Raw genomic sequence first — 22,500 nt, 5'->3', positions numbered from 1 at the left:
TATTGTGAGATTTTGAGCTAAAACCTCCTTCCATCAGTGAGAGCTTTGAATGGTTGACCAAATACTTATTTTCCACCATAATTTACAAATAAATTCTTTAAAAATCCTACAATGTGAATTCCTGGATTTTTTTTTTTTTCACATTCTGTCTCTCACAGTTGAAGTGTACCTATGATGAAAATTACAGACCTCTGTCATCATTTGAAGTGGGAGAACTTGCACAATTTTTTGCCCCACTGTATGTGTGTGTGTGTGTGTGTGTGTGTGTGTGTGTGTGTGTGTATGCATATATATATATTTATGTGTATGTGTGTATATGCACCTGAAAGTCATTATGTCTCATATTACAATACAAAAATCTCTGTACTATAGTAAACAGTTTGGTGATGTATTACAGTCATTATTTGCACCTGTGAAAATAAATATGTTTCAATTGGGGCGGTATAGCTCGGTTGGTAGAGCGGCCGTGCCAGCAACTTGAGGGTTGCAGGTTCGATCCCCTCTTCCGCCATCCTAGTCACTGCCGTTGTGTCCTTGGGCAAGACACTTTACCCACCTGCTCCCAGATCCACCCACACTGGTTTAAATGTAACTTAGATATTGGGTTCCACTATGTAAAGCGCTTTGAGTCACTAGAGAAAAGCGCTATATAAATATAATTCACTTCACTTTTATGACTGGGACCCTCTTTTGGGTCCCCGGGACCTTAACATTCACCAAAACTTAGGGGCCCCGTAATGGTTTTAAAAAGGAAAACATCAAAACAAAACAGCCCCTGCATACTTTTAGGGGTGGTATAGTTTGGTTGGTAGAGTGGCGGTGCCAGGGACTTGAGGGTTCCAGGTTCGATTCCCGCTTCTGCCATCCTAGTCACTGCTGTCGTGTCCTTGGGCAAGACACTTTACCCACCTGCTCCCAGTGCCACCCACACTGGTTTAAATGTAACTTAAATATTGGGTTTCACTATGTAAAGTGCTTTGAGTAACTTGAGAAAAGCGCTATATAAATATAATTCACTTCACTTTTATGACTGGGACCCTCTTTTGGGTCCCCGGGACTTTAACATTCACCAAAACTTAGGGGCCCCGTAATGGTTTTAAAAAGGAAAACATCAAAACAAAACAGCCCCTGCATGCTTTTAGGGGTGGTATAGTTTGGTTGGTAGAGTGGCGGTGCCAGGGACTTGAGGGTTCCAGGTTCGATCCCCGCTTCTGCCATCCTAGTCACTGCCGTCGTGTCCTTGGGCAAGACACTTTACCCACCTGCTCCCAGTGCCACCCACACTGGTTTAAATGTAACTTAGATATTGGGTTTCACTATGTAAAGCGCTTTGAGTCACTAGAGAAAAGCGCTATATAAATATAATTCACTTCACTTTTATGACTGGGACCTTAACATAAACAAAACAGCCCCTGCATACTTTTAGGGGTGGTATAGTTTGGTTGGTAGAGTGGCGGTGCCAGGGACTTGAGGGTTCCGGGTTCGATTCCCGCTTCTGCCATCCTAGTCACTGCCGTCGTGTCCTTGGGCAAGACACTTTACCCACCTGCTCCCAGTGCCACCCACACTGATTTAAATGTAATTTCGATATTGGGTTCCACTATGTAAAGCGCTTTGAGTCACTAGAGAAAAGCGCTATATAAATATAATTCACTTCACTTTTATGACTGGGACCCTCTTTTGGGTCCCCGGGACCTTAACATAAACAAAACAGCCCCTGCATACTTTTAGGGGTGGTATAGTTTGGTTGGTAGAGTGGCGGTGCCAGGGACTTGAGGGTTCCGGGTTCGATTCCCTCTTCCGCCATCCTAGTCACTGCCGTCGTGTCCTTGGGCAAGACACTTCACCCACCTGCTCCCAGTGCCACCCACACTGGTTTAAATGTAACTTAGATATTGGGTTCCACTATGTAAAGCGCTTTGAGTCCCTAGAGAAAAGCGCTATATAAATATAATTCACTTCACTTTTATGACCGGGACCCTCTTTTGGGTCCCCGGGACCTTAACATTCACCAAAACTTAGGGGCCCCGTAATGGTTTTAAAAAGGAAAACATCAAAACAAAACAGCCCCTGCATACTTTTAGGGGTGGTATAGTTTGGTTGGTAGAGTGGCGGTGCCAGGGACTTAAGGGTTCCGGGTTTGATTCCCGCTTCTGCCATCCTAGTCACTGCCGTCGTGTCCTTGGGCAAGACACTTTACCCACCTGCTCCCAGTGCCACCCACACTGGTTTAAATGTAACTTAGATATTGGGTTTCACTATGTAAAGCGCTTTGAGTCACTAGAGAAAAGCGCTATATAAATATAATTCACTTCACTTTTATGACTGGGACCTTAACATAAACAAAACAGCCCCTGCATACTTTTAGGGGTGGTATAGTTTGGTTGGTAGAGTGGCGGTGCCAGGGACTTGAGGGTTCCAGGTTCGATCCCCGCTTCTGCCATCCTAGTCACTGCCGTTGTGTCCTTGGGCAAGACACTTTACCCACCTGCTCCCAGTGCCACCCACACTGGTTTAAATGTAACTTAGATATTGGGTTCCACTATGTAAAGCGCTTTGAGTCACTAGAGAAAAGCGCTATATAAATATAATTCACTTCACTTTTATGACTGGGACCCTCTTTTGGGTCCCCGGGACCTTAACATAAACAAAACAGCCCCTGCATACTTTTAGGGGTGGTATAGTTTGGTTGGTAGAGTGGCGGTGCCAGGGACTTGAGGGTTCCGGGTTCGATTCCCGCTTCTGCCATCCTAGTCACTGCCGTCGTGTCCTTGGGCAAGACACTTTACCCACCTGCTCCCAGTGCCACCCACACTGATTTAAATGTAATTTCGATATTGGGTTCCACTATGTAAAGCGCTTTGAGTCACTAGAGAAAAGCGCTATATAAATATAATTCACTTCACTTTTATGACTGGGACCCTCTTTTGGGTCCCCGGGACCTTAACATAAACAAAACAGCCCCTGCATACTTTTAGGGGTGGTATAGTTTGGTTGGTAGAGTGGCGGTGCCAGGGACTTGAGGGTTCCGGGTTCGATTCCCTCTTCCGCCATCCTAGTCACTGCCGTCGTGTCCTTGGGCAAGACACTTCACCCACCTGCTCCCAGTGCCACCCACACTGGTTTAAATGTAACTTAGATATTGGGTTCCACTATGTAAAGCGCTTTGAGTCACTAGAGAAAAGCGCTATATAAATATAATTCACTTCACTTTTATGACCGGGACCCTCTTTTGGGTCCCCGGGACCTTAACATTCACCAAAACTTAGGGGCCCCGTAATGGTTTTAAAAAGGAAAACATCAAAACAAAACAGCCCCTGCATACTTTTAGGGGTGGTATAGTTTGGTTGGTAGAGTGGCGGTGCCAGGGACTTGAGGGTTCCGGGTTTGATTCCCGCTTCTGCCATCCTAGTCACTGCCGTCGTGTCCTTGGGCAAGACACTTTACCCACCTGCTCCCAGTGCCACCCACACTGGTTTAAATATAACTTAGATATTGGGTTTCACTATGTAAAGCGCTTTGAGTCACTAGAGAAAAGCGCTATATAAATATAATTCACTTCACTTTTATGACTGGGACCTTAACATAAACAAAACAGCCCCTGCATACTTTTAGGGGTGGTATAGTTTGGTTGGTAGAGTGGCGGTGCCAGGGACTTGAGGGTTCCGGGTTCGATCCCCGCTTCTGCCATCCTAGTCACTGCCGTTGTGTCCTTGGGCAAGACACTTTACCCACCTGCTCCTGGTGCCACCCACACTGGTTTAAATGTAACTTAGATATTGGGTTCCACTATGTAAAGCGCTTTGAGTCGCTAGAGAAAAGCGCTATATAAATATAATTCACTTCACTTTTATGATTCGGACCCTCTTTTGGGTCCCCGGAACTTTAACATTCACCAAAACTTAGGGGCCCCGTAATGGTTTTAAAAAGGAAAACATCAAAACAAAACAGCCCCCTGCATACTTTTAGGGGTGGTATAGTTTGGTTGGTAGAGTGGCGGTGCCAGGGACTTGAGGGTTGCAGGTTCGATTCCCGCTTCTGCCATCCTAATCACTGCCATTGTGTCCTTGGGCAAGACACTTTACCCACCTGCTCCCAGTGCCACCCATACTGGTTTAAATGTAACTTAGATATCGGGTTTCACTATGTAAAGCGCTTTGAGTCACTAGAGAAAAGCGCTATATAAATATAATTCACTTCACTTTTATGACTGGGACCCTCTTTTGGGTCCCCGGGACCTTAACATAAACAAAACAGCCCCTGCATACTTTTAGGGGTGGTATAGTTTGGTTGGTAGAGTGGCGGTGCCAGGGACTTGAGGGTTCCGGGTTCGATCCCCGCTTCCGCCATCCTATTCACTGCCATTGTGTCCTTGGGCAAGACACTTTACCCACCTGCTCCCAGTGCCACCCACACTGGTCTAAATGTAACTTAGATATTGGGTTCCACTATGTAAAGCGCTTTGAGTCACTAGAGAAAAGCGCTATATAAATATAATTCACTTCACTTTTATGACTGAGACCCTCTTTTGGGTCCCCGGGACCTTAACATTCACCAAAACTTAGGGGCCCCGTAATGGTTTTAAAAAGGAAAACATCAAAACAAAACAGCCCCTGCATACTTTTAGGGGTGGTATAGTTTGGTTGGTAGAGTGGCGGTGCCAGGGACTTGAGGGTTCCGGGTTCGATTCCCGCTTCTGCCATCCTAGTCACTGCCGTCGTGTCCTTGGGCAAGACACTTTACCCACCTGCTCCCAGTGCCACCCACACTGGTTTAAATGTAATTTCGATATTGGGTTCCACTATGTAAAGCGCTTTGAGTCACTAGAGAAAAGAGCTATATAAATATAATTCACTTCACTTTTATGACTGGGTCCCTCTTTTGGGTCCCCGGGACCTTAACATTCACCAAAACTTAGGGACCCCGTAATGGTTTTAAAAAGGAAAACATCAAAACAAAACAGCCCCTGCATACTTTTAGGGGTGGTATAGTTTGGTTGGTAGAGTGGCGGTGCCAGGGACCTGAGGGTTCCAGGTTCGATCCCCGCTTCTGCCATCCTAGTCACTGCCGTCGTGTCCTTGGGCAAGACACTTCACCCACCTGCTCCCAGTGCCACCCACACTGGTTTAAATGTAATTTCGAGATTGGGTTCCACTATGTAAAGCGCTTTGAGTCGCTAGAGAAAAGCGCTATATAAATATAATTCACTTCACAATTCGGCTTTACATCAGCTTTTTAATACCGCGTCGGTGTTTTTCCCGGCAAATCCACATTTCCGACAAGTGTGGTTTTTTTTAGTTTTTTTGGGGTGATTTCTTTTATTTCGCTTCACTCCCCCTTCCTTTTTTGCAGAGATATTTTTTTTTTTACTCCAGAAGATGAATAATTGAGCCGTTAGGCGAGCGCAAGTTGAAAGCGACTTCTCCGACTGCGGGTATGAATAAACATGTTTGCTCGCGAGACGTCTTGAGTGAGAGCCTAATTAAGTCGCAGGCTTGACTTTAATTGTCTTAATTGGCCGTCTCTTTGTCTCCTGGTGACGTCTGTCTTCTCTTAATTGTTTCAGAGGAGATGCAATCTGGAGGCTGTATTGATAGTCTGATTTTAAAATGAATTCCAGCATCTTCACCGTCGTGTTTGTGTTCGGCCAGGACAGCGGCGATGGCGACTGCAAGATGGTGGCGATACACGGCCTTCTTGATGGCGGCGGTGGCGGCACTGGGCGCCGACGGGAAGCCCGCCGATGAGGGGTTGTTGTCGCCGCCCTATCAGCCCGTCTTGAGAATCAGACATAAGGTATTGCTTTTATTTGTTTGTTTTTCAACAAGGAATTGCATGTGAATGTTGGAGTGAAATGCTGACAGAATGTAGTGTGAATGCAAGAATAGTTTGAATGTTGAATTTACAGGAAAACCGGGATTTTGGTTTGGAACTTGGGAAAGTGTTAGTTTGAATGTCCTGGATGATGTTGAAATGGTTGAAAAATGTGGGAATTGTGCAACTTGGAAAAATGTTCCATTTATTTCAATGGAAACTTCCTGAAAATTTAAGAATTTTTGTTAATGGTTAAGAACATGAATGAGCTGAATTGGTTGGTGTTGGAATCGTTTAAAATCGTTCAAGAAATGTTGAATTAGTAACAGTTTTTAAGTAAGATATTCCTGGAATTTCGAGAAAACTGTGATTTTCTTTTAGTTCTTCAACCAACTTGTTTTTTTTTTGTCCTAAATATGAGTGTTTTGTCCTAAAATCTGAAATAAGTAGTCGAATTTAAGGGTGGAAATAGGCTACCAAAAAACGGGAATTCTTGGAAATTTGTTGAATGTGAAAACATGGTAGTTTGAATGTCAAAGATGAATGGAATGTGTTGATGTTGGAATAGTTTGAAATAGTTGAAAAATGTGGAAATAGTGCAACTTGGAAAAATGTCCCATTCATTTCAATGGAAACTTCTTGAAAATTTGGGAATTTTTTTTAATGGCTAGGAACATGAATGAGTGGTTTTGGAATTGTTTAAAATCGGTCAAGAAATGTTGAATTAGTAACAGTTTTTAAGTAAAAAATTCCTGGAAAAAGGGTAGTTTGAATGTCCAAGATGAGTGGAATGTGTTGATGTTGGAATGGTTTGAATTGGTTGAAAAATGTGGGAATTGTGCAACTTGGGAAAATGTCCCATTCATTTCAATGGAAACTTCCTGAAAATTTGGAAAAAAAATTTAATGGCTAGAAACACGAATTAACTGAATTGTTTGGTGTTGGAATTGTTTAAAATCGGTCAAGAAATGTTGAATTAGTAACAGTTTTTAAGTAAGACATTCCTGGAATTTCGGGAAAACTGAGATTTTTTCTAGTTTTTCAACCAACTTTTTTTTTTGTCCTGAATATGAGTGTTTTGACGGTGGAACGGTTAAAATGGGTTAAAAAAATCTGAAATCAGTATTCGAATTTAAGGGTGGAAATAGGTTACCAAAAAACGGGAATTTGAGGAAATTTGGTGAATGTGGAAAAATAGTAATTTGAAAGTCCAAGATGAGTGGAATGTGTTGATGTTGGAATGGTTTAAATTGGTTGAAAAATGTAGGAATTGTGCAACTTGGAAAAATGATTAGACACATACATTTCCTGAATGAGCTGAATTGGTTGTGTTGGAATTGTTTAAATCGGTCAAAAAATGGTAAATTAGTTGCGGTTTTTAATTAACAGATTCCTGGATTTTCAGGAAAACTGGGATTTTCTTTAGTTCTTCAACCAACTTGTTTTTTTGTCCTGAATATGAGGAGTGTTTTGACGGTGGAACGGTTAAAATGGGTTAAAAAATCTAAAATCAGTAGTCAAATTTGAAGGTGGAAATAGGTTACCAAAAAACGGTAAATCTTGGAAATTTGTTGAATGTGGAAAAATGGTAGTTTGAATGTCCATGATGAGTGGAATGTGTTGATGTTGGAATGGTTTGAATTGGTTGAAAAATGTGGGAATTGTGCAACTTGGAAAAATGTCCCATTCATTTCAATGGAAACTTCCTGAAAATTTGGAAAACAAATTGAATGGCTAGAAACACGAATTAACTGAATTGTTTGGTGTTGGATTTGTTTAAAATCGGTCAAGAAATGTTGAATTAGTAACAGTTTTTAAGTAAGAAATTCCTGGAATTTCGGGAAAACTGAGATTTTTTTCTAGTTTTTCAACCAACTTGTTTTTTTGTCCTGAATATGAGTGTTTTCACGGTGGAACGGTTAAAATGGGTTAAAAAATCTAAAATCAGTAGTCAAATTTGAGGGTGGAAATAGGTTACCAAAAAACGGTAAATCTTGGAAATTTGTTGAATGTGGAAAAATGGTAGTTTGAATGTCGAAGATGAGTGGAATGTGTTGATGTTGGAATGGTTTTAAATGGTTGAAAAATGTGGGAATTGTGCAACCTGGAAAAATTTCCCATTCATTTCAATGTTAACTTCCTGAAAATTTGGAAAAAAAAATTTAATAGCTAAGAACATGAATGAACTGAATTGGTTGGTGTTGAAATTGTTTAAAATCGGTCAAGAAATGTTAAATTAGTAACAGTTTTTAAGTAAGATATTACTGGAATTTCGAGAAAACTGGGATTTTCTTTTAGTTATTCAACCAACTTGTTTTTTTTGTCCTAAATATGAGGAGTGTTTTGTCATTGGAACAGTTGAAATGGTTTAAAAATAATCTGAAATCAGTAGTCGAATTTAAGGGTGGAAATAGGTTACCAAAAAACGGGAATTCTTGGAAATTAGTTGAATGTGAAAACATGGTAGTTTGAATGTCCAAGATGAGTGGAATTTGTTGATGTTGGAATGGTTTGAAATGGTTGAAAAATGTGGGAATTGTGCAACTTTGAAAAATGTCCCATTCATTTCAATGGAAACTTACTGAAAATTTGGGATTTTTTTTTTACTGGCTAGGAACATGAATGAGTGGTTTTGGAATTGTTTAAAATCGGTCAAGAAATGTTGAATTAGTAACAGTTTTTAAGTAAAAAATTCCTGGAATTTCGGGAAAACTGAGATTTTTTCTAGTTTTTCAACCAACTTGTTTTTTTTGTCCTAAATATGAGTGTTTTGACGGTGGAACGGTTAAATGGGTTAAAAAATCTAAAATCAGTAGTCAAATTTGAGGGTGGAAATAGGTTACCAAAAAACGGTAAATCTTGGAAATTTGTTGAATGTGGAAAAAGGGTAGTTTGAATGTCCAAGATGAGTGGAATGTGTTGATGTTGGAATGGTTTGAATTGGTTGAAAAATGTGGGAATTGTGCAACTTGTGAAAATGTCCCATTCATTTCAATGGAAACTTCCTGAAAATTTGGAAAAAAAATTAATGGCTAGAAACACGAATTAACTGAATTGTTTGGTGTTGGAATTGTTTAAAATCGGTCAAGAAATGTTGAATTAGTAACAGTTTTTAAGTAAGAAATTCCTGGAATTTCGGGAAAACTGAGATTTTTTCTAGTTTTTCAACCAACTTGTTTTTTTGTCCTGAATATGAGTGTTTTGACGGTGGAATGGTTAAAATGGGTTAAAAAAATCCGAAATCAGTATTCGAATTTAAGGGTGGAAATAGGTTACCAAAAAACGGGAATTTGAGGAAATTTGGTGAATGTGGAAAAATAGTAATTTGAAAGTCCAAGATGATTGGAATGTGTTGATGTTGGAATGGTTTAAATTGGTTGAAAAATGTAGGAATTGTGCAACTTGGAAAAATGATTAGACACATACATTTCCTGAATGAGCTGAATTGGTTGTGTTGGAATTGTTTAAATCGGTCAAAAAATGGTAAATTAGTTGCGGTTTTTAATTAACAGATTCCTGGATTTTCAGGAAAACTGGGATTTTCTTTAGTCCTTCAACCAACTTGTTTTTTTGTCCTGAATATGAGTGTTTTGACGGTGGAACGGTTAAAATGGGTTAAAAAATCTAAAATCAGTAGTCAAATTTGAGGGTGGAAATAGGTTACCAAAAAACGGTAAATCTTGGAAATTTGTTGAATGTGGAAAAATGGTAGTTTGAATGTCCAAGATGAGTGGAATTTGTTGATGTTGGAATGGTTTGAATTGGTTGAAAAATGTGGGAATTGTGCAACTTGGGAAAATGTCCCATTCATTTCAATGGAAACTTCCTGAAAATTTGGAAAAAAAATTTAATGGCTAGAAACACGAATTAACTGAATTGTTTGGTGTTGGGTTTGTTTAAAATCGGTCAAGAAATGTTGAATTAGTAACAGTTTTTAAGTAAGAAATTCCTGGAATTTTGGGAAAACTGAGATTTTTTCTAGTTTTTCAACCAACTTGTTTTTTTGTCCTGAATATGAGTGTTTTGACGGTGGAACGGTTAAAATGGGTTAGAAAATCTAAAATCAGTAGTCAAATTTGAGGGTGGAAATAGGTTACCAAAAAACGGTAAATCTTGGAAATTTGTTGAATGTGGAAAAATGGTAGTTTGGATGTCCAAGATGAGTGGAATGTGTTGATGTTGGAATGGTTTTAAGTGGTTGGAAAATGTGGGAATTGTGCAACCTGGAAAAATTTCCCATTCATTTCAATGTAAACTTCCTGAAAATTTGGAAAAAAAATTTTAATAGCTAAGAACATGAATGAACTGAATTGGTTGGTGTTGAAATTGTTTAAAATCGGTCAAGAAATGTTAAATTAGTAACAGTTTTTAAGTAAAATATTACTGGAATTTCGAGAAAACTGGGATTTTCTTTTAGTTATTCAACCAACTTGTTTTTTTTGTCCTAAATATGAGGAGTGTTTTGTCAGTGGAACAGTTGAAATGGGTTAAAAATAATCTGAAATCAGTAGTCGAATTTAAGGGTGGAAATAGGTTACCAAAAAACGGGAATTCTTGGAAATTAGTTGAATGTGAAAACATGGTAGTTTGAATGTCCAAGATGAGTGGAATTTGTTGATGTTGGAATGGTTTGAAATGGTTGAAAAATGTGGGAATTGTGCAACTTTGAAAAATGTCCCATTCATTTCAATGGAAACTTACTGAAAATTTGGGAATTTTTTTTACTGGCTAGGAACATGAATGATTGGTTTTGGAATTGTTTAAAATCGGTCAAGAAATGTTGAATTAGTAACAGTTGTTAATTAAGAAATTCCTGGAATTTCGGTAAAAACGGGAATTTTTCTAGTTCTTTGACCAAGTTAATTTTTGTCCTGAATATGAGGAGTGTTTTGACAGGGGAATGGTTGAAATGGGTTAAAAAAAACTGAAATCAGTAGTCGAAATTAAGGGTGGAAATAGATTACCAAAAAACGGGAATTCTTGGAAATGTGTTGAATGTGGAAAAATAGTAGTTTGAATGTCCAAGATGAGTAGAATTTGTTGATGTTGGAATGGTTTGAAATGGTTGAAAAATGTGGGAATTGTGCAACTTGGAAAAATGTCCCATTCATTTCAATGAAAACTTCCTGAAAATTTGGGAATTTTTTTAATGGCTAAGAACATGAATGAACTGAATTGGTTGGTGTTGGAATTGTTTATAATCGGTCAAGAAATGTTAAATTAGTAACAGTTTTTGATTAAGAAATTCCTGGAATTTCGGGAAAGCTGAGATTTTTTCTAGTTTTTCAACCAACTTGTTTTTTTGTCCTGAATATGAGTGTTTTGACGGTGGAACAGTTGAAATAGGTTAAAAAATCTGAAAGGAGTAGTCAAACTTAAGTGTAGAAATAAGCTAAGGAAAACAGGAATTCCTGGAAATTTGTTGAATGTGGAAAAATAGTAGTTTGAATGTCCAAGATGAGTGGAATGTGTTGATGTTGGAATGGTTTGAATTGGTTGAAAAATGTGGGAATTGTGCAACTTGGAAAAATGTGCCATTCATTTCAATGGACACTTAGTGAAAATTTGGGAATTTTTTTTAATGGCTAGAAACAAGAATGAACTGAATTGGTTGATGTTGGAATTGTTTAAAATCGGTCAAGAAATGTTGAATTAGTAACAGTTTTTAATTAATAAATTCCTGGAATTTTGGTAAAAACGGGAATTTTTCTAGTTCTTTAACCAATTTGTTTTTTGTCCTGAATGTGAGTATTTTGACAGTGGAATGGTTGAAATGGGTTAAAAAAATTTGAAAGGAGTAGTCGAATTTGAGAGTGGAAATAGTTGACCAAAAAACGGGAATTCCTGGAAATTTGTTGACTGTGGAAAAATGGTAGTTTGAAAGTCCAAGATGAGTGGAATGTGTTGATGTTGGAATGGTTTGAAATGGTTGAAAAATGTGGGAATTGTGCAACTTTAAAAAAATGTCCCATTTAATTTCAATGGAAATTTCCTGGAAAATTGGGAATTTTGGGTAACGCAAGATTTTTTTTTTAAATGATTAGACAAATACATTTCCTGAATGAGCTGAATTGGTTGTGTTGGAATTGTATAAATCGGTCAAGAAATGGTAAATTAGTTGCGTTTTTTAATTAACAAATACCTGGATTTTCCGGAAAACTGGGATTTTCTTTAGTTCTTCAACCAACTTGTTTTTTTGTCCTGAATATGAGTGTTTTGACGATGGAATGGTTGAAATGGGTTCAAAACATCTGAAATCAGTTGTCGAATTTAATGGTGGAAATAGGTTACATAAAAACGGGAATTCTTGGAAATTTGTTGAATGTGGAAAAATGGTAGTTTGAATTTCCGAGATGAGTGGAATGTGTTGATGTTGGAATGGTTTGAAATGGTTGAAAAATGTGGGAATTGTGCAACTTTGAAAAATGTCCCATTCATTTCAATGGAAACTTCCTGGGAATTTGGGGAAAAACATGCAGCGGGTTTGCTTGTATCGCACATGATATCACACACAAGTAAACATGCTGCAGGACTGCTTTTATTGGACATGATATCACACACAAGTAAACATGATGCGGGACTGCTTGTATCACACATGATATCACACACAAGTAAACATGATGCGGGACTGCTTGTATCTCACATGATATCACACACAAGTCAACATGATGCGGGACTGCTTGTATCTCACATGATATCACACACAAGTCAACATGATGCGGGACTGCTTGTATCTCACATGATATCACACACAAGTAAACACTCTGCAGGACTGCTTTTATCGGACATGATATCACACATAAGTAAACATGCTGCGGGACTATCGCACATGATATCACACACAAGTAAACATGCTGCAGGACTGCTTGTATCTCACATGATATCACACACAAGTAAACATGATGCAGGACTGCTTGTATCGCACATGATATCACACACAAGTAAACACTCTGCAGTCTGTAGGTTTAAATAAGCTCTGTCATCAAAGTGAATTGTTTTTTTATATACATCTTAATGCATTATTATTTAAATAAAAGTATTATTATTGTATCTCATTCCTCCTGTCATTGCTGATATGATTACTAAGAGCCTGGTGTTCATTATTCTACTCGCCTGTCAGACCAGACGGAGGGAAAATTGCAAGTGTTCGGTGAAAAATGTCCACATTTGACTCTTCACGGCTGAAAGAGTTTTTTCATCTGCGGGCCTGCAGAGACGTTTGGGACGCTTGTCCGTCAACACAAATGAAGAATGAAGAAGATGAATATGTTGAAGAATGTTGATCATTTCTAACAATAACTGGACTTTGAGGGAATGCTGCTGAGGGACGTACGGCTTTGTTGTGCTAACAAACAACTCTTTTGTTCTCCCGTCACACGTAATATCAGAGCCATCGCTCATCCCCAATCCATCAAAGGCAGAAACATCCGGCTTGGAGAAAACTGCTTTTTCATCACTCCCATCCGCTTATGGGAAGGAACATGTTTGACTTCTCTTCTGTGAGAAATCGAAAAGTAGCCTCATAAGTAGGCCTGGGCGATACGGCTATTTTTAAATATCTCAATATTTTTAGGTTATATCGGGATACATCCGCCGCCTCAGGAAGGGTAAACAGTGCACTGTCAACACCGTGTATGGTGCGGATGGTGTTCTGCTGACCTCAACTGCGGATGTTGTGGATAGGTGGAAGGAATACTTTGAAGACCTCCTCAATCCCACCAACACGTCCTCCTATGAGGAAGCAGTGCCTGGTGAATCTGTGGTGGACTCTCTTATTTCTGGGGCTGAGGTTGCTGAGGTAGTTAAAAAGCTCCTCGGTGGCAAGACCCTAGGGGTGGATGAGATCTGCCCGGAGTTCCTTAAGGCTCTGGATGCTGTGGGGCTGTCTTGGTTGACAAGACTCTGCAGCATCGTGTGGACATCAGGGGTGATACCTCTGGATTGGTAGCCCGGGGTAGTGGTCCCTCTCTTTAAGAAGGTGGACCGGAGGTTGTGTTCAAACTTTCGTCGGATCACACTCCTCAGCCTTCCTGGTAAGGTTTATTCAGGTGTACTGAAGAGGAGGCTACGCCGGATAGTCGAACCTCGGATTCAGGAGGAGCAGTCTGGTTTTCGTCCTGGGCGTAGAACTGTGGACCAGCTCTATACTCTCGTCAGGGTTCTTGAGGGTGCATGGGAGTTTGCCCAACCAGTCTACAAGTGCTTTGTGGACTTGGAGAAGGCATTCGACCGTGTCCCTCGGGAAGTCCTGTGGGGAGTGAACAGAGAGTATGGGGTATCGGACTGTCTTATTGTGGCGGTCCGCTCCTTGTATGATCAGTGTCAGAGCTTGGTCCGCATTGCCGGCAGTAAGTCGGACACGTTTCCAGTGAGGGTTGGACTCCGCCAAGGCTGTCCTTTGTCACCGATTCTGTTCATAACTTTTATGGACCGAACTTCTAGGCGCAGTCAAGGCGTTGAGGGGTTCCGGTTTGGTGGCCGCAGGATTAGGTCTCTGCTTTTTGCAGATGATGTAGTCCTGATGGCTTCATCTGGCCGGGATCTTCAGCTCTCACTGGATCGGTTCGCAGCCGAGTGTGAAGCGACCGGTATGAGAATCAGCACCTCCAAGTCCGAGTCCATGGTTCTCGCCCGGAAAAGGGTGGAGTGCCATCTCCGGGTTGGGGAGGAGAACCTGCCCCAAGTGGAGGAGTTCAAGTACCTAGGAGTCTTGTTCACGAGTGGGGGAAGAGTAGATCGTGAGATCGACAGGCGGCGATCTCGGTGCCATCGGTGCGGCGTCTTCAGTAATGCGGACGTTGTACCGATCCGTTGTGGTGAAGAAGGAGCTGAGCCGGAAGGCGAAGCTCTCAATTTATCGGTCGATCTACGTTCCCATCCTCACCTATGGTCATGGGCTTTGGGTCATGACCGAAAGGATAAGATCACGGGTACAAGCGGCCGAAATGAGTTTCCTCCGCCGTGTGGCGGGGCTCTCCCTTAGAGATAGGGTGAGAAGCTCTGCCATCCGGGAGGAACTCAAAGTAAAGCCGCTGCTCCTCCACATCGAGAGGAGCCAGATGAGGTGGTTCGGGCACCTGGTCAGGATGCCACCCGAACGCCTCCCTAGGGAGGTTTTTAGGGCCCGTCCAACCGGTAGGAGGCCACGGGGAAGACCCAGGACACGTTGGGAAGACTATGTCTCCCGGCTGGCCTGGGAACGCCTCGGGATCCCCCGGGAAGAGCTAGACGAAGTGGCTTGGGAGAGGGAAGTCTGGGCTTCCCTGCTTAGGCTGCTGCCCCCGCGACCCGACCTCGCATAAGCAGAAGATGATTGATGGATGGATGGAAGACATAACTGATTAATTGATTGCACGTACTAAAACATATTTCAAGACGTTCATTTTTTTTTTAACGACACTTCTCGGGATTTGTATGCAAGTTGTGATTTTTTAAAAAGCCATCCTAGCCTAAGTAATAATTCAAAATAACTCAGATGACTGTGAACAATCCACAAAGTCAGAGAAATGGCAGATTCTTTTAATTTTCCTGAAGGAACTCTCCTGAAGGAATTAATAAAGTACTATCTATCTAGTACTATCTATCTAGATAAAGATCCATATGAGGTGGCGACTTGTCCAGGGTGTACGCTGCCTTCCGCCCGATTGTAGCTGAGACAGGCGCCAGCGCCCCCCGCGAACCCAAAAGGGAATACGCGGTAGAAATGGATGGACGGATGGGACGAGCAAACGGGCCTAAGTGAGTTTTTTTCAGGAGAAACCCAATTCCTGCACCAATGATATATTATGATTGGTACTGCGTGTTGTGTGCTGGCTTAGTAGGAAATGCTGCAGGGACAAAATGACAGTGTGACGTCAACACAAACAAAATGGAGGCCAAGAGAGACGTGCAAAGCCCAGGCGCTCCGTCCCACTTTGGCTCGGCTTCACGGCAAATCCAGATTAACGGGGGCTGAGTGGGGGGAGGGGGTGACATGAAGGGATTAGAATCAAGGCTGGAATTAAAAGCAGTCCGAAAACTGAAGTTACTGCAGTTTACTTTCATCCTATTTGTAACACTTTTTAATAATGTTACACCATCAAATACTTTTTTTATTATAGTGTGAATGCTCCAAAACAGGGGTCACCAACCCGGTGCCCGCGGGCACCAGGTCGCCCGTAAGGACCCGATTAGTTGCCCGCTGGTTTGTTCTAAAAATAGCTCAAATAGCAGCACTTACCAGTGAGCTGCTTCTATTTTTTAAGTTCTATTTATTTACTAGCAAGCTGGTCTCGCTTTGCTGGACATTTTTAATTCCAAGAGAGACAAAACTCAAATAGAATTTGAAAATCCAAGAAAATATTTTAAAGACTTGGTCTTCACTTGTTTAAATAAATTCATTTATTTTTTTACTTTGCTTCTTATAACTTTCAGAAAGACAATTTTAGAGAAAAAATACAACCTTAAAAATGATTTTAGGATTTTTAAACACATATACCTTTTTAGCTTTTAAATTCCTTCCTCTTCTTTCCTGACAATTTAAACCAATGTTGAAGTTTTTTTTTTTTTTTTTATTGTAAGGAATAATAAATACATTTTAATTTAATTATTCATTGTAGCTTTGGTTTTTTCAACAAAGAATATTTGTGAAATATTTATTCCAACTTCCATCCATCCATCCATTTTCTACCGCTTATTCCCTTTTGGGGTCGTGGGGGGCGTTGGCGCCTATGTCAGCTACAATCGGGCAGAAGGCGGGGTACACCCTGGACAAGTCGCCACCTCATCGCAGGGCCAACACAGACAGACAGACAACATTCACACTCACATTCACACACTAGGGCCAATTTAGTGTTGCCAATCAACCTATCCAACTTATTATGATTAAAATAAAAATAAAAATATTCTGAAAAATCTAGAAAATCTGTAGAATCAAATTAAAATCTTATTTCAAAGTCTTGTGAATTTGTTTTAAAATTTTTGTTCTGGAAAATCTAGAAGAAATAATGATTTGTCTTTAATATAGCTTGGTCCAATTTGTTTTATATTCTAACAAAGTGCAGATTGGATTTTAACCTATTTAAAACATCTCATCAAAATTCTAAAATTAATCTTAATCAGGAAAAATTACTAATGATGTTCCATAAATATTTTTTTTAATTTTTCAAAAAGTTTAAAATTAGCTATTTTTTCTCCTTTTTTTCGGTAGATTTTTGAATTTTAAAGAGTCGAATTTGAAGATAAACTATGTTTCAAAATTAAATTTTCATTTTTTTTTCGTGTTTTCTCATTTTTTAAACCGTTCAATTAAGTGTTTTTTTCATCATTTATTCTCTCCAAAAAATGTTTCATAGAAGGAAAAAAAATGTACGACAGAATGACAGACAGAAATACCCATTTTTTTTTTAAACATTTATGTTTCTATATATATTTATTGGGAGAAATCATTAAGATGATCGGTGTTTCCACAAAGATAAATAGCAATAATTATTAATAATAACATAGAGTTAAAGGTAAATTGAGCAAATTGGCTATTTCTGGCAATTTATTTAAGTGTGTATCAAACTGGTAGCCCTTCGCATTAATCAGTACCCAAGAAGTAGCTCTTGGTTTCAAAAAGGTTGGTGACCTCTGTAATATAGTATATCACAAATTCAATTGGGCACTTAAAAGGCCATAAAATAATAAAATTAAAGGCCTACTGAAACCCACTACTACCGACCACGCAGTCTGATAGTTTATATATCAATGATGAAATATTAACATAACACATGCCGATACGGCCGAAGTATCCTGCTGACGTCACACATTGTAGAGGTTTTTTTTTTTCCAGCATCGTTCCCAGCTATAAGTCGTCTGTTTTCATCGCATAATTCCACAGTATTCTGGACTACTGTGTTGCTGAATCTTTTGCAATTATTTCAATGAATAATGGAGACATCAAAGAAGAAAGCTGTAGGTGGGAAGCGGTGTATTGCGGCAAACACAAACACAGCCGGTGTTTCATTGTTTACATTCCCGAAAGTTGACGGTGAAGCTTTACTATGGAACAGAGCGTTCAAGGGATTGGACCACACAAAAAAGTATAGTGTATTATGCAGCAATCATTTCGAAAGATTGTGTTTCAAAGAGGGTCCCTTGCGAAGGGCAGAGATGGGCTCCAAAACATTTACACATGTTTTTTCTTCTTCTTCTCGTCCAGATTTTGGCGCGCTTTACCTTTCACATTTTTTACCCGATTCAAACCGTTCCAACTTCAAACTGTTGAGCCTATTTGGGAATCGCAGGATTTCCCTGGACAAAATACCAAAAATTCCCACATTTCCCAGAATTCTAGGTTTTCCGGGACATTTTCCCCATTCAAAATGAATTGGCCATTTTTCAAACTTTCAACAGTTTTCAACCTATTCAAACCATTATACCTTCAACACATTCAACTTATCCTGGAAATTCAAACTAATTTTTAAAGTAAAAAGAAAAAAAATCCAGGGTATTCCAGAATTCCTGGTGTTCCTTACCCTATTTCCACCCTTTTTCTGGCGACTACTCCTTCAACATTTTGTAACCCACTTCAGCCGTTGTACCGTCAAAACATTCTGCAAAATCAGGACCAAAAAAAAAGTTATTTTGAACCGGAAAAATTCCCGGTTTTCCCGTAATACCAGGAATTCCGTAATACCATTTTTCAATTCAACAATTTAATATGTCAACATTTCTTTACCGATTTGAAAAATTCAAACAACCATTTCAACTCATTCGACCATTCAAGTTTTTTTTTTACCATTTTCCCAAAAAATCCCGCTTTTCCCGAAATGCCCACTTTTTTTCTATTACGTTTTGTCTATGTTTTAGTTTTTTCCTCTGCATTTGTCTGTTTCCTGTGTATTTTAGTTCCTGTCAAGTGCTCTTAATTTGTCAGCTTCCTGTCTTGTTCCCTGAGTGCTGTGTTCCCCCTCAGCTACGGCTGATTGGCATCTGGCCACACCCGTTGCCAATCAGCCCGCTCCTATTTGTACCTCCTTTGTCTTGTGTCAGTGGCTGGATCATTGTATTGTATTGTCGTTGCCTCATGTCACTCTTGTGTCTTTGCTACCTGTCGTGTCTGGCATCATTTCAGCTATTACCTGTCGTGCTACATCTTGTCCTGGTCGTCGTAGCGGTAAGCTGTTTTTTTTTAGCCATTAGTTATTTCCAGTTTTTCTGTTTGCTATCCTCTAGCTTCCATGCTAAAGTTCCTTTTTGTTTTCTAGCTTCCAGTGCTAGCTCCCTTAGTTTGTTATTCCGCCCACATGCGTACTTTTTGTTTGTTCTTGTTCTATTATTTATATTATATAATGTCTTCATTTCCAATGCCTGCCTCCATCTCTGCATCTTGGGGTTCGACACCAAATAACTCTGACAGAAATCAATTCCCAAATGTTTAATGTTATTTGGACTGTTCCAACTTCAAAATATTCAGTTTGTTCAAGAATTGTGTGCTTTATTTCAACAATTCTAAAAAAAATTCCCAGATTTCCCATATATCATTTATTTTTTATTTTTGGCATTTTCCCCATTCAAAATGAATTGGCCATTTTTAAAACTTCCACATTTGCCAAATTTTTCAAATATTTCTAACAATTCCACCGTCAACACATTTCACTCATCCTGGACATTCATTTTTCCATATTCAACAAATTTCCTATTTCCACCCTTCTTAAGTTCGTCTACTCCTTTCACATTTTTCAAACAAATTCAAACGTTCCACCGTCAAAACACTCCTCATATTCAGGACAAAAAACAAGTTGGTCAAGGAACTTGAATAAATCCCAGTTTTACCAAAAATTCCAGGAATTTCTCAAATAAAAACTGTTACTAATTCAACATTTCTTGACAGATTTAAACAATTCCAAAATCAACCAATTCAGCTCCTGATCATTTTCCAAAAAATCTTGCTTTTCCCCAAATTCCCAAATTTCCAGGAATTTCCCATTGAAAATAATCGGACATTTTTCCAAGTTGCACAATTCCCATATTTTTTAACCAATTCAAACCATTCCAACATCAACACATTCCACTCATCTTGGACATTCAAACTACCATTTTTCCACATTCAACACATTTACAGGAATTCCAGTTTTTTGGCAAACTATTTCCAACCTTAAGTTCAAATAATACTTTCACATTTTTCAACCCATTTCAACCGTTCCACCGTCAAAACATTCCTCATTTTTAGGACAAAAACAAGATGGTCAAGGAACTCAAAAAAATCCCGGTTCTACCGAATTTCCATGAATTTCTCAATCAAAAACTGTTAATAATTCAACATTTCTTGACCGAGTTAAACAATTTCAACACCAACCAATTCAGTTCATTCAGGACATTCTAATAATTTTGCAAAAAATCCAGCTTTTCCCCAAATTCCCAAATTTTCAGGAAGTTCCCATTGAAATGAATGGGACATTTTCGAAGTTGCACAATTCCCACATTTTCAACCATTTCAAACCATTCCAACATCAACACATTCCACTCATCTTGGACATTCAAACTACTATTTTTCCACATTCAACTCATTTCCAGGAATTTTCGTTTTTTTGGCAAACTATTTCCACCCTTAAGTTTGAATACTACTTTCACATTTTTCAACCGTTCTACTGTCAAAACAGTCCTCATATTCAGGCCAAAAAACAATTTGGTCAAGGAAATAGAAAAAATCCTGGTAATACCGAATTTCCAGGAATTTGTCAATCAAAAACTGTTACTTATTCAACATTTCATGACCGATTTTAAACAATTTCAACACCAACCAATTCAGTTCATTCAGGACATTCTATTCATTTTTCAAAAAATCCTGCTTTTCCCCAAATTCCTAAATTTCCAAGAAGTTCCCATTGAAAATAATCGGACATTTTTCCAAGTTGCACAATTCCCATATTTTTCAACCAATTCAAACCATTCCAACATCAACACATTCCACTCATCCTGGACATTCAAACTGCCTAAAAAAAAAAATCCTGGAACTGAGTTGAATGTGTAAAAATGGTAGTTTGAATGTCCAAGATGAGTGGAATGTTTTTATGTTGGAATGGTTTGAATAGGTTGAAAAATGTAGGAATTGTGCAATTTGGAAAAATGTCCGATTATTTTCAATGGGAACTTCCTCGAAATTTGGGAATTTGGGGAAAAGCAGGATTTTTTGGAGACTGATTAGAATGTCCTGAATGAACTGAATTGGTTGGTGTTGAAATTGTTTAACTCGGTCATGAAATGTTGAATTAGTAACAGTTTTTGATTGAGAAATTCATGGAAATTCGGTATAACCAGGATTTTTTGTATTTCCTTGACCAACTTGTTTTTTGTCCTAAAAATAAGTGTTTTGACGGTGGAACGGTTGAAATGGGTTGAAAGATGTGAAAGTATTATTCAAACTTAAGGCTGGAAATAGTTTACCATTTTTCCACATTCAACTCATTTCCAGGAATTTTTGTTTTTTTGGCAAACAAAAATGTGGGAATTGTGCAACTTGGAAAAATGTCAGATTATTTTCAATCAGCACTTCCTGGAAATTTGGGAATTTGAGGAAAAGCAGGATTTTTTGGGAAATGATTAGAATGTCCTGAATGAACTGAATTGGTTGGTGTTGAAATTGTTTAAATTGGTCATGAAATGTTGAATTAGTAACAGTTTTTGATTGAGAAATTTGTGGAATTTCGGTAGAACCGTGATTTTTTCTAGTTCCTTGACCAACTTGTTTTTTGGCCTAAAAATGAGGAGTGTTTTGACGGCAGAACGGCTGAAATGGGCTTAAAAATGTAAAAGGAGTATTCGAACTTAAGGCTGGAAATAGTTTGCCAAAAAAACAAAAATTCCTGGAAATGAGTTGAATGTGGAAAAATGGTAAACTATTTCCAGCCTTAAGTTCGAGTAATACTTTCACATTTTTCAACCCATTTCAACCGTTCCACCGTCAAAACATTCCTCATTTTCAGGACAAAAACAAGTTGGTCAAGGAACTCCAAAAAATCCCGTTTCTACCGAATTTCCATGAATTTCTCAATCAAAAACTGTTCAACATTTCATGACCGACTTAAACAATTTCAACACCAACCAATTCAGCTCATTCAGGATATTCTAATCATTTTCCAAAAAAAATCCTGCTTTTCCCCAAATTCCCAAATTTCCAGGAAAAGAACGGGACATTTTTCCAAGTTGCCCAAATCCCACATTTTTCAACCAATTCAACCCGTTCCAACATCAACACATTCCACTCATCCTGGACGTTCAAACTAACACTTTCCCAAGTTCCGAACCAAATTCCGATTTTCCTGGAAAATTCAAAGTCTTCAAAATTCAAACCTTTCCAACATTGAAACTATTCTTAAATTCCTACTACATTCTGTAAGCATTTCACTTCATTTTCAGCATTGGAACATTCATACGCATTAATGGTGCCTTCAAAGATGTGTAAGTTACCCATGCCTCGGGCACTAATACACCCCCATACCATCACACATGCTAGCTTTTGAACTTTGCGCCTATAACAATCCGGTTTGTTATTTTTCCTCTTTGTTCCGTAGAAAAACACGTCCACAGTTTCTAAATATAATTTGAAATGTGGACTCGTCAGACAACAGAACACTTTTCCACTTTGCATCAGTCCATCTTAGATGGATAGTGAAGCCGGCGGGGTTCCTGGGTGTTGTTGATGAATGGCTTTCGCTTTGCATA

At 39.1% G+C, this 22,500-nt stretch overlaps 1 protein-coding gene across 4 annotated transcripts in view; it reads left to right on the top strand.

Annotated features, from left to right (window-relative positions):
* fstl5 (follistatin-like 5) overlaps positions 1-22,500 on the top strand; it is a 465,215-nt gene that overhangs the window by 71,611 nt on the left and 371,104 nt on the right. For 2 of the 4 annotated variants that reach the window (XM_061891749.1, XM_061891745.1), the window contains exon 2: positions 5,657-5,796. In XM_061891749.1, coding sequence (XP_061747733.1) covers positions 5,662-5,796 — 135 coding nt within the window. In that variant the 5' untranslated portion in view covers positions 5,657-5,661. Of the gene's footprint in view, positions 1-5,651; positions 5,797-22,500 lie in introns of all 4 variants that reach the window. The other 2 variants (XM_061891746.1, XM_061891747.1) reach the window with 1 other exon arrangement.

The sequence above is a fragment of the Nerophis ophidion genome, linkage group LG29 (assembly GCF_033978795.1).
Source record: "Nerophis ophidion isolate RoL-2023_Sa linkage group LG29, RoL_Noph_v1.0, whole genome shotgun sequence".
Taxonomy (NCBI): Eukaryota; Metazoa; Chordata; class Actinopteri; order Syngnathiformes; family Syngnathidae; genus Nerophis; species Nerophis ophidion.
The sequence above is the reverse complement of the archived record's forward strand: the minus strand, read 5'-3'. Positions and strand labels throughout refer to the sequence as shown.